The sequence below is a fragment of the Charadrius vociferus genome, unplaced genomic scaffold (genome assembly GCF_000708025.1).
Source record: "Charadrius vociferus isolate BGI_N301 unplaced genomic scaffold, ASM70802v2 scaffold324, whole genome shotgun sequence".
Lineage (NCBI taxonomy): Eukaryota > Metazoa > Chordata > Aves > Charadriiformes > Charadriidae > Charadrius > Charadrius vociferus.
Genome location: NW_009648041.1, coordinates 334,852 through 353,309, shown reverse-complemented (window position 1 = coordinate 353,309; position 18,458 = coordinate 334,852). Strand labels below are relative to the sequence as shown.

At 38.8% G+C, this 18,458-nt stretch overlaps 1 protein-coding gene across 1 annotated transcript in view; it reads right to left on the bottom strand.

The window, feature by feature from the left end:
* The window catches only part of CNTN3 (contactin 3 (plasmacytoma associated)), a 53,053-nt gene that overhangs the window by 19,718 nt on the left and 14,877 nt on the right, over positions 1-18,458 (bottom strand). The window contains exons 6-8 of the mRNA XM_009883609.1: positions 10,357-10,493; positions 7,952-8,081; positions 6,559-6,709 (exon numbers count right to left, since the gene is read on the bottom strand). Of these exons, the coding sequence (XP_009881911.1) occupies positions 6,559-6,709; positions 7,952-8,081; positions 10,357-10,493 (418 nt within the window). The remainder of the gene's footprint in view (positions 1-6,558; positions 6,710-7,951; positions 8,082-10,356; positions 10,494-18,458) is intronic.

Genomic DNA, 18,458 nt, shown 5'->3' with positions numbered 1-18,458 from the left:
TAGTATACTTAAAATTATTAGATATTCAGACACTGTGATAAAACAAATGTACTGTGGCTGGCTCACTGCCAGGAAGCGATCTGGATCTCTAACACAGAAAAATAACACATCCTTTGGCATTCTCTGTATGTACAAGAGTTTTTCCAATACATTTTGCCAAAGGCCAGCGATTTTCAACGTGAATTCCATTTTCAACAACCTGCACAGTTCTGATGCACTGGCAAGTGGCAGAAACTTTTAGCCCTGTAGAATAGAGATAATTGGTGGAATAATGCTTTGGCACATATCCATTTGCACAACTGGAGACTTATTTAGGACCTGTTTGGTCATCAGATCAAAACATCATTGACAAAATCATCATCTCTTGTGAAGTTTTGAGCAAAATTGTTGGAAATCAGTCCTTGAGAAAAATCTTTTTTTGCCAGTAGTCAAAGGGATGGCATAATAAAACCCAACCAAACAAACCTACAACAGCCAAATGTCTCGACTCACGCCCACACTCTTTGACTGACGTAAACAGAATGGAGAGAGGGACTAATCAACTTCAGAACTTTAGGGGTCCTGACTTGAGAGCCCCATGTTGGCAAAACTACGAGAGTCTTCCTGTCCCACCCAGACTAGGAGCGTGTGTTTGGCGTTACAGATCTCCCAGACAGCTGAGGGACTTCAGCAGGGTTACAGCTGCCATTAATTCTGCCCAGTATGTCAAGTTTTATTCATGAGATCATGATTTGTTATTAGCTATCTTAGTCATAACCAACCATCCAACTGTGAAATGAGTACGTGTACTTCTCATACTGCTGTTTTACTGCTGTTACAGACTGCATCAAATTTTCCTATTTTCAGGTATTGACATAGGTATCATCTGGGACTAGGTGGCAAGTCGTGCTCCAGGATGCCAATCCAAGATCAGGCGACTTCAGTATCTGTAATGTAAGAGTATTCAAGCCATTCTGCTTTCACTGTCCCCATACCTCCTTGCTTAGAGAACTGGGACAGTATTATCTATCGCTTTACAGAGTATTACCTTACTCACCAAAATCCTGTTAAATTGAACGGTTGGTGCAGTGCAACGCCCCACACAACTAAGGGCCAGAATATGCCTCAGGATCCAAGACCTTAAGGCTGCCACCTGAAACCTGGTGTCATTAATGAAACTGTTCATGAATGAAAATTTGTTCATCCTCCTGTGACAATGTTTTATTACTACAATAGCAGACATAATCAAACTTAGTAATCACTGCTTTTCTACTTGTCAGATTATTCAGCAGAAAAGCCAACTATTTTAGATCCTTATTGATATGATAATAAACATAAACATAAAGCTTTCCAGTTCGTAACACTTCAATACAAAGGACACAGTGGAAAAGTGGGTTGAAACTGCCTTTTTATGTATCAATCAAATTCCAATTAAATTAAACCAGATTAATTAACAAGAAAGTCAGGAAAAAAAAGCAGCTCTTCTTGAAGTACTAGTAACTAAATGCATTACTTTCCACATCACAACATTTCAAACTGTAATGCAAAATGAAATAAAAATACTTAATTCAAATTGTAGGGAAGATAAAACCAGTAACTGACACGTCTAAGAATCATCCAACATTTTATCAGGAATTTTTTCTCCTCTTTTCATTCTCCCTTAATTTGACATCACTTCGCCACAGTTAAACATGCTAAAACTCGAGTTTTTAAAGAGAATTGCACTGCCATGTCTTTTAGTGAAGTTAAAGTTTACAGCATCTTTTCATCTTCTTCTAGTCTTGCTAAATCTAGAAACATCTAGGAGTAAAGGTGGATTTGTTTACAGGTGAAACACCGTTCCACATGATCTCAAAATCCCCTGTATTAATCTGTTTCCAGTCAGGTATTTGAGCCAGGAGCACAGCACCCATGACAACGAATATGCAGAAACTATCCAGTACTATATATCAATTAAAAATTGTATACATACATAAAAAATTTAAAGAAATCTTTAAGGCGTTGTCTAGGTTGCAGCATATTTCGGTATGTTTCTGTTTTGGTAAGTTAAACTAGCATCAAGTGCATTTAACCTTGGTTAAACATCCAATCCTCTTTTTTGGAGGATAAAAGAAAAACAAAAGCACCTCCATCTGGAGATGGAGGTGTCTCAGGCCAGATTTTCAACACAGAAGAAGGTACACGAAGGCAACTAGGGTTTGTATCCTCTGCTCGCTCTACCTGGAGACCCTGGGAAGCATGGTCTGCTGTCAGTAGATGCTGCACCAGATTCATTTGGAATAAACAAACCCTAGTCATGGCTTAATGACTGCAGAAAGTATCTACTTTAGAGAAATTTTTTAAAGGCCTTATAATATAAGATGGTTGGCAAAGAACACCCTGAGAAGGTACAAGCTGCTCCCAGTGTGGTGGTACACACTATAATCATAACGTGGGGTGAAAACTGCCCTGTACCAGGTCATCAGTACCCTCAGTAACTGATCTGGCAGTCATTAAAGACAAGAGAATTCTTGCTAATTCTTGATTTTTTGCTCATTACATCACCCAAAATTATTTATTTCAAAGGTCCAAAACTGCATTCTGGTAGGAAGCATTTCTTCCTTCAGTATCCAATAATTTAATTCCCATTTTCTGCCTTTCCTTCTGCATGTTCTACAGTGACCCCCGTGCCTTCAGTTCTCTCTGCGTTCCACTGCTCTTCACTGTCTAGCTCTTCATTCAAGATATTCTAAAAATAAAAATCACATACTTTGCAAAACTAACAAGCAGCAAGATTGTATTCTTCAATGTTAAGCTATTTCTCAGTCCAGAGCTCATGAATCCATTTTGAATTATATTTTCTTCCCTCCGCAAGACATATCATATTCAGCTCATTTAATTAAAATTTACTGAGTCATTATCCAAATCTTCTATATACTGAAAACGCAGTACCATTTAAAAATAAATTAATAATACAAGTAAAAGTGCCATCAAAATGAGTATCTTTCAGGCTTTACGAAAATAATGTGGTCAGTACCTCCAGCAAAACGTAAGTTCTCTTACGACAAAATACTACGAAAACACTGAAGTAATAGAGCATTTGTGCTTTAGTTTTATTATTCAAACGGGAGTTTTCTTAAAACATGCTGATTCTATCTACGTTGCTGCACCTTATGTGACATGTTCACTTTTACAGCTGACATTACGAACTCGTTCTACCCTCACTCTCTGGACTCTAAGCCTTCCAGAAAGCCTTCCCAGTTTGGGTAGAGCCCAAACTAGCATGGTCTAACCACGGTACCTATACCGGAGTGCTGGCGGAGTGTGCTGGCACATGCTCAGAAGACGACATGCTCCAACATTTGTGTATGTTTACATGAAAAACAACCCCAAAACATGACACTGTCCCCGTTCTCTAACGATGCTGAATAACTCCACCACACCCCGAGCAGACCTACCAAAACCAACGAGAATATGGTTTTAACTACTCAAGGGCAAACAGAACATTTGGGAAAATATACTTTTATTTATCCACATGGGATACAGTGCAAGGGCTGTTCCCTTGCAGGAACTGACTTATGGAGATGAAGTAACTTGCTGCACTCGCTGAAGACCCTGTGTGCTCTTTACCAGCAAATGGGAATTGTACGGGAGGAGAGTCTCAGTCTCTGTCTACCACTCAATCTCTGTCTGTCTCTCCAAAGGAGCGCTCTGTGAGCCTGAACCCTACTGTAGGTTTGAGCTCCAAATGTAATGAAGCTCATTCTGCCTCCCCTATCTCTCCCAGGTAAAGAGCACGCTGGACCTCTGTGACCAGCATTATCCCTTTCGGGAACTCATTCCTCCCTTTTTCTGCATTTAAAAAAAGACACCCTCCCCAACAGACTTCTCCATTAGAAACGTAGTTAATGGTTGAAAAATGTACTGCTAATTGGAAACCCTTTCCTGAATTGCAACAATTGTAGAACTGCAAGAAATTCATGAATTGCAATTATTCATAGCAGACAGTAATGAACCCCAGTGCTTTCTGCAAAGAATCACATTTCTGCTTTTCTCTGAAGGCGAGTGTACTTCATTTAGATTAATTCAGGATTATTGGCTTGTTATTATGTTTCCTCTGTAAGCCATTTACAGTGTGCTGTCAAAAACATAGTAGGAGACACTTTGGGCCATATTTTGGAAATACCTGCACTTTTCAGAACTAAAAGCTGTAATTTATATTCATAAATCTAAGCAGGCAGCAAGCATCATGTACGCTCAATACATTTTCAGAAACCGAACATTACTTTCTTTAGCCTGGTACCATCACCACAAATGAAACTGGTGGGTACAGTTTTGGAAGGGCAATCCAAAGCAACCGTTAATACCAGAACTGACGCCTATTCAGACAGAAAGCTCACAAAGCAATGCTTTGTGAAGTGGTGGCTGGAACGCTCTTCTCCTGGACATGTGCAGAGCCCTGCAAGGTCCAGGTCTACCTGGCAGCTTTCAATATCATGAACTGAACCTACACAGGTTAGCTGAAGTCTGAGGACAAGAAACAGGCAGGAATGGGAAGGATGCTATTCTTCCTGCCTGCCTTTTTATAGAACTGGTTTGGGGACAAAACATAGGAATCTTCCTAAAAGGAGAATATCAGGTGCTATGCATTTATGTACATGCTTTATAGAAGTGACCAAAAAATAAGAGCAATTGATAATCATCAAAAAGTTTCACATGAGTTTTAGAGATTGTTGCGGCCCTGTGTTACACTTATTTATCAATATGATATTATGGCATTACAAGACGATGGGAGGTTTCATGTAGACAGAAAAAACAACTAGGTTTGTTTTGAATGAGTTTTTGCTTGTTGGCTTGCAGGCGTGCAGCCAGCTGGTGAGACTGTGGTACCGTGTCAAGCTCTGTAATGACAGATGCCCAATCTTCTGCCAAATTGCCACATTTGACAACACTTAACACTTTAACACACAAAAACTATTGTGTTCTGTGCGAAGAAAGAGCCAGAGCTGCACAGATCAAATGACAGCAAGTGTCCAAACCTTTTTGGTACGAGGACACAGTTCCGGCCTTACGATGGAGCAAATAATGGTCTCTGTCACAACCTCTGAAAGTTTTGACTCATCTGGTAGCATCTTCTGTGTTTAGAAATTTCAAAACAAAACCACGACATGGTGTTTTACAGGAACAGCACTAGAAGCATTTCCCCTGGTTCAGAAATAGCTTCCCAACGACAGGCTGAGCTTTATACAACCTAACACAAACCCCAGAGGAGCAGGGGTACATTCATGACATCCCAACACACTGCCATAGCATTCCTCCTTCAAAACCAAAACGTTCATTTTCCTCAGTCTCATGTCTGGACTTCTGGGCACTTCAGCAGTACCGCTGTCCCTGAATTATCCTGCTAAGTACAGGGTGATACCTGAGTGCTGCATGAAGAACACCAGCAGTCACCCTGTCCTCACTGCTCCTGGGCAAATCCTGTGACTTTCTGTGGCTGTTGCTGTGACTACAGTCTGTCGCTAACTCGGGTACTCCAGCAACTCGCTGCAGAAAGGCTGACCTCAGGGCAAACTAAACTCCCAAACAGTTATTCGGCTCCTAAGAGTTTTTACAGCTTGTACTGAGTGCTGAAGTGCTGCAGCTGGAACATCCCGAGTATCAGACTGCCTAGCTTCCTGCTAAATCAGATGCGTAACTATTTTAATTACACCTTTCATCCAGGGGTGGTTTTTTTTTCCCGTCCCAGTTCACAACCTGAAACTCCCAGTCTGTGCAAATATTGAAAAGTAAAACAGAGAGCTTGAAAAGGCAGTAATCCCTAAGGCTGGAGAGCTGCAAAGCAAACAGCTGCTCCAGAGTGCAGAGATGTACGCTTCTGTATAGTTTGATTATACAATTTTATCAATAGACTTCTGCCATTTTAGGTTATGACTAATTCTGTAAGACTCTTCACACTTATTGCTTGAAAATTTTTTTACATGTTGTTTGAAGTCAATAGCTGAGGATACAGGTGAATCACAGACTCTCCACTGAGAGCTATTAAGACCAAAACACATTCACTATCACGTAAACACTAAAGCAATGGCGACATACGTTATCATTGGTAGATAAAGTTTATGGTTGCTTGAGAAGAAGCTGAAATGTATTTTCATTTTCTTTTCCTGTTTTCATCTGCTATTCCGGACCTTCCGATTACTAACATTTTTTTTTCCCTCTCTCAGCCACATTATCACCATAGCTGTAATATGCCTCACCTGCCTCCTTGCTGGCATTTTCAGAGTATTTTGTTGAAGGCTTTCAGTACTGTTTCATAAGCTTTGCCTTTCCAGTTTTCTATCAGTACCTGGTTCTCTGTAAATCAGGCCAAATTCTACATCAAACTGAAAATAAAATCTGGCCCTTGACCTGAAAGAAGGCAATGTGCGTGTACTCTCAGCGCTCAGATACAATGACAATTAAAAAAACCAACCAACCAACGCCCTCAGCTAGACAGACTTCAGGGCAACCTTACTTGGATTTACAGATGACACTACTGCATAAAAAGACATAAACAAGATTTTGTAAGATTAAAACAAATAAACCAATGTAATGTGATACCTTTCATTTTCGTGTAGCTGCTCACCTCCCTTCTTCCAGGAGCATTTGGCCTTAGGGGAAGCTTTGGGTTTGCATTCCAAATCAACTGTGCTGCCTATTTGAACCTGGATCAGTTTCTTCATTGGATTCTTGGAAAAATCTGGAGCAGAAGCTAAAACAAAAGGGATCATAATAGTGAAATAAAGCACCTTCATTTATCCTAACGATAGTACTATTTAGCACTTACATGACACTTCTCAGATTCCAAACATAATTAAAAACATGAATTAGTTAGTTCAAACGGATCTTCTACTGGACAATTATGCATTTTTCCTCCTTAAAATGGTACAACAGTAAAGGTCTCAGTTGTGCAGAGTATGTCTCCTAACAAAGCACGCCCAGATCATCACATCGACTTCATCTAAGCTGAAGCTCACTGAGCCCAACGAGCGTTAAGCACGTGCCTAACTTCACGCTTTGCTGAATGTGAGCGTCCATGACTTGTCGAAGTCCAGGGAGGGCAGGGAACACCAACGGTCTCATTAAAACTCAACGAACTGGTTGGCTTTTAGTTTTGCGTGAGAACGCACGTCAGACCAGGTATGTTGGATGACACATAATTAGAGCACAGCACATTCTGAATGGGTGTATTTTGCATTAACTAACAGTTAAGAAAAGGCACATGGCTTCTACCTATAATAATTAACTTCAAAAGGCAATTCAGGATTTTAGGAAACCAAGGCTGAGGGAGCAGTCTGCTGACTGACTGCAATCTCAAAACCAGAAAGGAGATAACTCATGTCCCCAAAACACACTGCTCTTACAGGCTTAGTTTTGAAATCAGTCCACGTTGGAGATAGAAATCGCACAAGCGCATGAGCACGTGAGGCAGTCCCAAGTTAAGTGTTTCCCTCAAACAAACGGTTGTCACTGTTTTAGCCTCAAGCCCACAGCAATTGAGTGACTGAATGACAATCCCTCCTCCCCTCAATCGAGGAAGAGGAGAAAGGAATGCTTTTAAATGACAGGGCTCCCCTGGGAGCACGGGAGCCGCGGTGCGGAGGCGAGTGCAGCCGAGTGATGTGCTGAGCCAGTGCTGCCTCCAGACCACAGGAGCGGTTTTAATCTTCGGCCCTTTGTCCAATCCCCCATCTCTGCTCTTCCCCTAATTAATAATTTAGCTGTGTTCTGGTTTAAAGCAATGAATGATTGGACTGCAAATCCTCTGGAAGCAGATGAGGCAACTCCGTGGCACTGCAGATAAAGATATTAGGTTGACAAAAATGCTTATTTCAGTGATAGCACCTGAGCGAGTTAAATTTGAGATCATGACGAGGTGGAATATGAGGCAGGCGGAGGGGGTGAGGGGAGGGAGAATGAGGTTCGTGTTTTAGTGCAAAAGGAAAAATCTTACCTACAACCCTGAGCGCTGCACTCGAATAGATGACACCATGTTTATTTTCAGCTATGCATTGGTATCTGCCAGAATCTGTCAGATTTAGATTTGATATTGTAAGTGCACCATTTTCAATTTGGATCCTTCCCTGAATATTAAGAAAAATATCTTTATTGATGATATATTTCCTGTGAAAAATTTAAAATAAGTAAGAAATATAAATAAGACAGCATAAATAAAATAAATGGGGTAAATGTAACAGCATAATCACGAGAACAGTTCTAAAATAAGTGACGTGACTGCATCAAGGTATGGCAACAGTGATCAAATACGGAGACTTGGCAACGCACCGTACGAAATCCATTCTTCAAACTTGCTCAGTTTCACAAAGGCTTTGCAATCTCAAATACCCTTGTATTTCCCTAGAAATATGGACAAAATCCTACCAGGCTCCTCACGACAGACCACAGTATCCAAACTATACAGATGGCACTGGCATGTCGTACTATTTAGAGATTTCACACATGCCATTTGCTAATGAGCTCTCTGTAATACCATGCAGAAAACATTCCAAGAGTCATTAAATGGAAGACACGTATTTAAGTGCCTTAGAGATGATAAAGCTACTGAAGTATAGGGATCTTCTCACCTTGCTTACTCTTGGAAAGCTATAGGAATTATGGTAAGTGACTAATTCGAAGGATGGAGTGGCGGGAACTGGTGAGAAAAGGAACCAGTGAGAAAGACAAAACCAAAGGAGCTTCTCCTTTGGGAAAACCAGAGAAACAATAACAAACGAAACAACAAACTATACGCTCAAAACCATTTTCTGATTATTATTTTTTTTAATCTGGATGTGGCTCACCAGGCCTAAGGCAATGGTTGGTACTCACTCTCTGCCTTTTCTTAAGGGCATGCACTTACAGTTGGCCCCGCTGCAGGGTGACTCCGGCTATCTGTGGGCAGCCAGGCCGGCTCAGCTCAGCTCCTTCCTTGCCAGGTCCTCTCCCAGTTTATTGCAAGGTGCTCAGTCAGTTAGACAAAAGACAAAAGCAGTCCCAACAAGGAACAAGCCTGAGTCTCCACGTCCTGATCCTCCCTCTAGCATCCCAAGCTGTTCTTACTCTTCCTTACAAAAAGATTTTTTTTATGGAAAAGGGGACCTAAGTGGCACAACCCCAGCAAGAAATTTTTGTGGAGGAGACCCACCATGAAAAAGGATCATTGCAGTAAAGGAGCTGAAGACAACTGATCACGATACACAGAGAACTCCTCTTCTGATGTCTCCTCAGTGCTGGCTTTCAAAGAGTGCATCCTATAGTTTACAGCCCTTAAATACTTCCAAATACTTACACCATGCCAAAAGGCGGGACACCAACGCTCAAAAGTGGGAAAATTGGAAGACTGAATAAGAGAAAGTATTTTTGTACTTACTGAGGTAAAAAAGCCCATTACCTTAGTTACATTGTGTGATATGGTAACGGTGCCCTTAAATCACCGCAATGAGATTTTGTACTCCCTCACTTAACCTGCCCACAAAACACTGCCATTTCTTTTAGTGAGCACATAACTATAGCACTCTCAATGGTAAGAAATGTTTTTCAGTGCTTAGATCATTTTTCATAGCCATCCACTGAATTCACTTGAGCAGTGGCTCTCTCTTCTTCAACTGTGAGTGCCAACGTTGAGCACAACGCATTGGACAAGGGCAAAATACCTTCCTGCAGCAGATATTGCCCACAGTTTATATTCCTGATTACCTGAATGGGGCATTTTCCCAATGAAGCAGTGAGAATTAAAATCAATATGGGTATCAGATGCTTTTCCCTCTCTTTCTGATCTGGGAGACCACATATCTCATCTTCTAAGTACAAAGCCTTTTCCCCGTCACCAAATGCACTACTTTCCATTAATTTGCTTGTAACAATTGTTTTAAAGCAAATACCTACATTACATCACTGTTTATATTTCATTCTTTGCATCAAGTAATGGTGACCTATGAATTTTTAGGATTTTTGTCTTTTTTTGTCAAGATGCTTAAATACGTTTTCTTATTACCTTTAATGAAATGCCAATAGCAAGTATAGCAAAATAATTTATGTTCTCTATCCCTCATTTATGGTTCTTAATGTATAACTTTAATTAAACTTCCTTCTCCAGACTTGTCTTACATACTGATTTTCTATGGTTCTATCATTCTTTTAAATCTCTTTTTAACTGGGATATTTTTGCATAACATAATTTGTCTTTGAGTTTCTGGGATTGCAGCTTTTGGAGTTTCCATCTGGATGCTCTTGACAAACATACAAAGACAAGTATCAAATATTTCTCTTGACTAATTACATGGACTTTTGGGAATTCTCACACTTACATATAGTATTGTTAATTTTGCATAGCATCATGTTTTCAAAAGAGAACGTTACCTCTATCGACAGCTGGTCTCCATTCTTCAGCCACCTATATGACGGTTTGGGCTTCCCACTTGCTCTGCAATCCCAGTATAAGGTGTCCTCTACAGCAACTTCAATATCTTTTATCGTCTGGATCCAGTGAGGTTTCGCTGCAGACAAAATATGCAACAACAAAGACCCTAACAAGTTATTGTTCCACATGAGAATCAAAGGGTTAATTTCCACGGCACTCATCAGTTTTCTGCATGGACTGGTTTGTACCACCAAAGATTCTCACCGGTTCTGCTTCAGGTTACCTAATGAAAGAAATTACCCACTCTTCCTTTTATACATTTTTATTACAAGCAGTAAATTAGAAGAAAATTGAGATTACAGATCACTAAAGTCGAACTAGTGAAACCAGTATTAAAATCACTGATGATTAAACAACACAACTTTGAAATTGTGGTAAATGTAAGATAAAGAAGTTAGTGGTGATACTGGAATTAAATAATTGATGTAGCTGAATCATCAAGTTAATACTGAAGAGAATCCTTTAAGTCCTAAAAAAAACAGTAATGGTATGTCAGCCTTTGTTCTAAATACCATTTGGATTGTTTTCTAATGCTAGTCAGTACCTAACTGGATGAATACGTGGGTATACGAGACTGATTTTGAAAGCATTAGTATTAGCACAGCACTTGGGTTATACAAATCAGAATATGGCCTTAAGAACCTCCATAAAAATCACTAATTTTTGAACAAAGTTTTGATGTACTAATACCATACATCCTTCAGAATTACCTAATACAATTAAAACTGTAAAGATAAGAGTTTAAAGTATCTGTTACAGATTTCATAGGGGAAAAAAAGCAGCTCACTTGCCAAATAAACATCACTGCATGAAAGACAACAGTGTATTCCTTTAGCGCTGTTCCACACAAGAGCACAACACTGTTTTATAGCTAATTTGTGTGAGATTTCTTTCAATTTGTTGAATTTACTGGAAAGTTTATAATCCCAATATATGATATTTTTTCAAGAAAAGATAAATTCTGGACATTGCATATGGAGAAAACAGATAAAATGTAGGATGAAACTGGGTTGCAAATATATAGCTAAGGACAAAAGAATTTTCCACAGTCAATTTGATTTCTTTAAAGATTTTCCTAAATTGATAATTTAGGAAACTCTCATAACACGCTCTTTTCAAAACACCTAGGAAAACAAAAGTCCCTGGTGATACAGGAAAATACTACTATTTAACAGATGAGTTTTGGAAGCAGAAAAGGTCAGATTAATTCCTGTTGAACTTCCTACTACAATGGAGTTACACCAGCAATTAATTCAGACCAGGGAAATTAATGACTCGCCTATGGCCACAAGGGAAGTCTGCAGCAGAGCTGAGAGCTGAACCTGTTCCATTGCCATAGGCACAAGACCAGCAGACCAATGTTTGGATGAGTGTTGGTATTAATTTCACTAGAAAAGATTCATTCTTTTCTAACATACAATTTTTCTCTCCATCATGTATTCTGCAATACGGTGATAAGATCTCAACATGATCATGTACAGCACCATCCTTTTATCATAACAAGGATTAATACTATTTATGACTTATGTGTACATACTTAGAATTAACTTCTCACAGAAGACCTTATTACAATGTGTTTATTGACCTATTAACTTAGGAGGATTTGGAATTCAACCAGTATTTGCTGATAGTGAAACCTTTTGTTATTTCATTTGTTTTGCAGGTCCCTTATACCCCACGAGAATTAATGCCCTTCACTATTTTAGGGATGATGTATTTTTTACACTCTCTTCATCAAGATCAGCTCTAGAAGACAGGGTAACCTGATTTTTGTGTCAGGTGAATGGACTATCTTACTGATACTAACTTTGGTTAAATTTTGAAAGTTAATGTTACAACACCGGAGTTCAAGAAAGCCATTGCTTTATCTCACGTTGTCATCTGGTGTATCTGCCCCACATGTGTCAAGAGGATGAAAGCTCAGGACTCCATGTCGGCGTGCTTCCTACACTTCGCATACCTAAAAATTTATGCAACAAGCAACAGTGTTTGAATTATTTATGGATCCATACATGTGCAATATTTCCCATCTGCTGCCTATCTCCACTTGAAAGTAGGTTAAATATAGTCCATTTTCAAGTTCAAGATCTTGGATTCAATTCCATTAATAAGAAAAACATTGTCTGTATCACAAATCTTCATCTTAGGACTCCTCATGTCAGACACTCTCCATAGGAGGGTTTCCCAAGTCTCCACGGTAGCTATGATAAACTGGATCTTTTTGGAAATCGTGGGAGCAAGACAACCACTGAAACCAGAAATGAACAGAACAGAGCTTTCTAAGCCACAATGTGATAAATTTATAGTGCTTGTTCATTCGCAAGAGTATGTTGAAGTAGTCTTCAGTGTAATTTTATTAAGGAAGGCTCTTTTTCTCTTCAAATTATTGATGAAGGAATTCAACAGAAAGAAAAATACCCCTTTCAATGTGCCACACGGTGAAGCCTTTAAAAAAGGCTGCAAAAGTATTAGGAACTCTTTGAAAGAGAACAATTCAACTAACCAGTTCAAAATTGAAAAGGCAGCTAAAGAGGGGCGATTCCAGCTAGGAATATTCCACTGAATACTCTGAATCTTGGTCAAGGTAAAGATGGTCCACACTGCAGCAGCTGAGAAAAGCGCAGACAGAAGGTCGTGTATCAGTAGAACTACACACCCTCTCAACACACGAGCATGACTTTCCAAGCACAACACTGCCGGTTTTATTGAGTTCTGCCTGACTGTACCTAAATGATTCTGAATATACAGCTTTACTCCTCTTGAGTAATTCCTCCGCTGTTAGGCAAATGTTACCTGCTTAGAACATCTGGTTCCACCACCACTGCCACATCTGTGCTCCTGAAGGCAGATTAATGACTTGGTAACAAAGGCTCATTCTCTCATGGAGCTACTGCATTGGTTTGGGGTGTGACGGAGATCTTCCTGAGGAGACACAACTCCTTCCTCCTTAAGCAAGGAACCAGCAAGCAGGCAACATGCTTTCACTGAGATGAAAAGAAAGATGATGTGCTGTAAGCTGAGAGGTTGGAAGTTAATTTTAATGGAGTTTGTATTGCAGGGTTTGAGACTGTGACAAGAATCCGTCTTGTGTGATAGTATTAAGAATTCTTAGGAACGTGCTGTGCAATCTTCATGAAAGATTCATACAAAGTTCCCTTAAGACGACATGGTTGTAGGTAACTGATTTTCTGAAGAAGGTTAGCCGTCAGCCTCATGGTCAGTCGCGTGGAAAAGCACCAGCCTGTATTTTGCTTCAGTTGCTTTTGCCTAGAATATTCCTTGCAATACGCACGGTCCCACAGGCAAGAAGTAATACAAGTGTGTAACTTCATAAAATGTATCCCAGTTAGAAGACTGTCATCTTTTTCTTTGTGTGGTGGCTACGATCACTCTTTTCTTCCAGCTAATTAGGCCAGGCAGGTCTTCCTGAGGAAAACAACTGTTGTTTCATTACACTCTAGGGCATCCCTGTAGGCCATAAGGAAAGGAAGAACCATTTTTTTAGACTTTTAAGAAACCCTTTGCAATGACTGTTCTGGGGGTTGATGTGAATGAAGACCAACTGCAACAAGCGAGTGTGACCAAGCTCTTGGAGGCAATGGCTGAAGAAGCTGACACTTTTCAGAAGCTGTTCTGAGATCTAATTTGTAAATAATTTGTAGGGTACCACACATGATGCATGTCAACGTGTATTTTTAGATATAATTTCCTACAGAGTAGGAGACTCCAATAAAAATCTCCTTTTAATTCTGTAAGCCATAGGAATAGCATGAAGGAAAGGCAGAGCTTCAGGCCCATGATTTTTGTCTAGGCACTCACTGCGCTCTCCCAGAGAGTACTGAGGAGTGCTGTGCCTCTGCTTGGAGGCAGAAGACTATGGGAAGCTCTTCCAGAACAGTCCCTAATTGGGGCTCACACATAAGATGCAGTCTTTACTTTGAAATGTACAGTATGAAAGCTGGGCTGGAAATCACCTTTGAAAATACCTTTGGATAGCTCAGCGGTTGGGCAAGAAATCAGAGTCAAAAGGAACGTTCCACAGTTCAAGAGAAAGCAGCTGTGAAGCATACTGGGGAAAAAAGTAACCAGAAAATGTAACCTTCATTTTTCTAGGTAGTGTACCTGAAAGTCAGGCTATGAGACTCATACTGATGCCTACAGCAGCGAAAACCTTATTTTATCTCAAAACTCCAAGTGACTTTAAGTATAACTTTTTTTCTGATAAAACAACTGGGCTTAGAGAAGCATCTAAAACATCCCTGAGAATGTCCATTATTTGACTTCCATTAAAAAAAATGCCTTCAAGCAACAGGTAATTGCTATATCATTGGGGAAAGTTTTAGTATGTAAAAAAGATGACCAATCTGTCTCTGTAAGCAAGGCAATTAAACTATTACAGCGTCCCCAATTAAACTCTAGGTTGATCAAACTCAGCAACTCCTTGATCTTATTTAGTCATTTATAGTTTTGCAGTTAAAGTTTTGAAGACATCTCCCTGAACAAGACAGAATCGGGCTATTGGACAAGAGCTTTAAACCGTGAGGCTCTTCCACAGACATGAATAACGCAGTTTCAGTATAATTTTGGTGGTACATTATTAGCAAAATAATTGGCAAAATATACAAGTATTGTTTTATATGCTAAAAAATTATGTACAGTCTGTGTATTACTGGGGGGTTCGTCTTTGCTATCACACACCACCACTGCAGAAAAGGAGAACAGCAGCAGAATTTTTTCTCCCTGTTAAACATTTTACCTTGGTACTGTCAGACATGAGTTCTGTTAAATCAGTATGTGCTAATTAAGAATGTATTTTCTTCAATTATACTTTAAATTAATTGCTTTACGTATCTCTGCTATGTTACATGTTTAATTGCACCTTAAAAGACAAAAATGTAATTGTTTCATCTCTTCTCATTTTTCCATGCCATGAAACGTCTGTCTTCTTCTATTATCTCTTTATGGAAAGGGCTATTAGTGATGACAAACGAATATACTAATAAAGTGAAAGTTAGACAATCTTGTCCTATATTTAGCACATTATGAACTCCCCTGAGGAAAAAACTGGCATTATTCAGATGTTGGAACTGTACAAATGACAATAAACTAAACATTTGATGTTGGGTTTTTCTTGATAAAATCCTTCATGAGAAAAAAAGGAAGATTAATAGTCTGTTGGTAATGTTATGAAAGAACCCAGAATATCTGTTTTAGAGCATCTATTTTAATTATTGACTTCAACTATGGGTTGAAAGTTGTATTTAAAACCCACAATAAATTAAAAAAAAAAAACCCAGACCCATTTTAATTTTCAGGAAGAGAGTTACAGATATGCACACAATTTTTAAACCAAACATATTTACAAGCATTTTTGAGAAAACGGCATAGACATGATTAAAGTTGAGAATACATTCCAATGCTTTATGGTTTCAAGACATTATTGGAAGAAGAGGCAGGATAGCATAGAAACCATAAGTGATTTTTTCTTAATCAAACAATTCATGCACTGAAAAACCCCATTTTCAGATTTCAAATTTTATAGTTTCAGCTCGTAAAACAAAGCAGGAGAACAAGAGTGTTTTGTTTCATAGCAGAGCAATGAAATGTTTCACGCTTTTGTTTAGGACTAGCTTTATGGTTTATTTAAAAAGAATCTTTAAAATCTGCAAAGAAAGAAAAAACTTCTGTTTTTCAGTCAAATTGAAAATTTTTGTCTGTTTTTTTTTTCCCCCTAAAGATTTATTTTTCACATTTTTTCACTATGACAACTTGGAAAATGTTAACCCCAAGTCTTCTTGTACTCTTTTTCTCTTTTTTGGGTAAGCCAGAAACGCGCTTTGTTCTGCTGAGAAGTGGAAAATAATGTTGTCAGTGTTGAAATAAAAGGGCATTGTCTGTTTGTAATGCTTACGTTTTTCTATCCGATTAGCAGACACACGTCTTGCACTTCTACCACTAAAGCGTTTTAACAGCAGCCAACATCCACTAACATTACCACACAAATTTGTGTCATCTTTGCCAGCATTGGTACTTTCTGGCAGATGGATTTTTTTTTTTTTTACTCTAAGTCTTCAGTATATTACATTAGTTTCCGGCAAATCCTCATCTGCTTTTAGAACAACTTCCTTCAATATTGGTCTTTTATTGGAAGACTGAGCGGCATATGGTTAGATTCTTTACCAGACAGATTTCTCAGCTTTGTTATCAGACGCAGCGGCAAGCCATCGGAAGATATTATCTTCAATTATAGAACATTATCAAACTACAAACAGAATTAAAATCCTCCAAATTATCAAAAAGTGTTAAAATGATCCTATCCTGAATACAGACTTGTTGGCATCCTATCTGCAACAACAAAGCAAGTAACAAAATAAGAAAGATTACTTAAATCTACTTAATTTTGCAGAATTGGTTTCATTAAGTAGAACAAATGAAACGAAACAGTTGGAGTGTCATTAATGCCATTACAGGTCTCATTATTCTTTTTAGGCTAAACATCCATATTAGGGATGAATCTAATATGGGCAGACGTTTCTATTGGAATATGAACTCTAGTTGAGGGTTCAAATCCCCTTGTGGATTTGTAATGAAAATGTTCACACCGATTTACTTGTCACAAAACTGCAACTCGCTTGCTTTTATTGATTAGCAACATCCTTTATTTCAGTTCTGTGTCCTTTAATGAGCAAAACAAAACTTGGGAAGCAGGTCAAATATCTCAAGATTGCCCGCTGTTGTAATTACATTACAAGGACTAATGAACAAATCCACTCTATTTTGTATGTAGTTTACACTGACGCGTCTTACAACTGCCCTGATTTAAACCTGGAGTGGGAATACTGAGCCAAACTGATCTACAAGACACAACTTCTTTGAAACTTTCACGTCGTGAACAAAAGTCACTTTATCAATTAAATGCATAGTGCCAAGTTTGAAATGACAGATGACACTGGCAGGCGAAGCATTTTAGATCTTTTGCTCTGTGTTATTCATGGGATTTCTCAAAAAGTCATAATTACAACTATTATATGGGAAATTCAGGTTGCTCAAAATCCCCTGTCCAACCTAACCTTGAACATTTCCAATGACAGGGCATTGAGTCAGTGTAACTATTAATTTGGAAGTTGAGGAGGGGGAGAAGTCTTTTCCTTCCTCCTTATAAAATCTGTTGTACCTTAAATTAAAATCTTCATTGACTAAAACCTACATTGCAGCACTCTGTGTGTTCCAGTAAACAGCATCTTCCCATACAGAAGCAGTAAATGGAAGGACCCTTTGCTGGAAGTCGCAGAGTAGCTGTGCTCCATGCTTTTTTACACAACTTAAAAAAAATGTCTTTGCTCCTATATTCCTACATGAGGAATAGCATTCCAAAGCACAGCTTGAAACACTCTTTAAATTGCCATTTACCTAAAGAAAATTATATTTGCTGAGATCTGGCTTTAACCAAAATTGTCAATTACCACTTTGTTGCAAATCACTCTAGCTTTGAAACACCACCGATGTGCTTTGCCGATATTCATTTCACTCTATAGCCTTAAATGCACAAGAGACTCTCTCTGTTTCCAGCTATTAAATTTCACATTATTTCATTTCCTATGCTGGATTATATTCTCTCATTTATTTACTCATTTAAAAATAAAATTGGCCGTTTTGAAAGCAAAGGATTGACAATATCCATCAGTAATCTTTTCCTAAAGCAAGATAAAATTTGCATTTCCTGTAAATGTGAGGCCTAAATGATCCCCTAAATAAATCCAATTGACTGAAAATCTAAGGTTTCACCAATGGACCAGTAAAAAGTGCTTTAAAAAAAAAAGAAAGTCTTTCCATCATAGAAAAATAAGTACAAGCATTTTCTACACTACTCTTAGCAACCCTTCTGAGCCTGGAGATTTATTGCAAGTGTTACGCAAAAACCTGGTGCAGAAGTTCTCTGCGAATAGTTAAGACGCCACAGATTTTTAAGCACAAATGCTCGATAGTATTGCAGAAGCTGTAAACCCAAAAGTCCACTAGAGTGGTTTACATTTCATGTGTA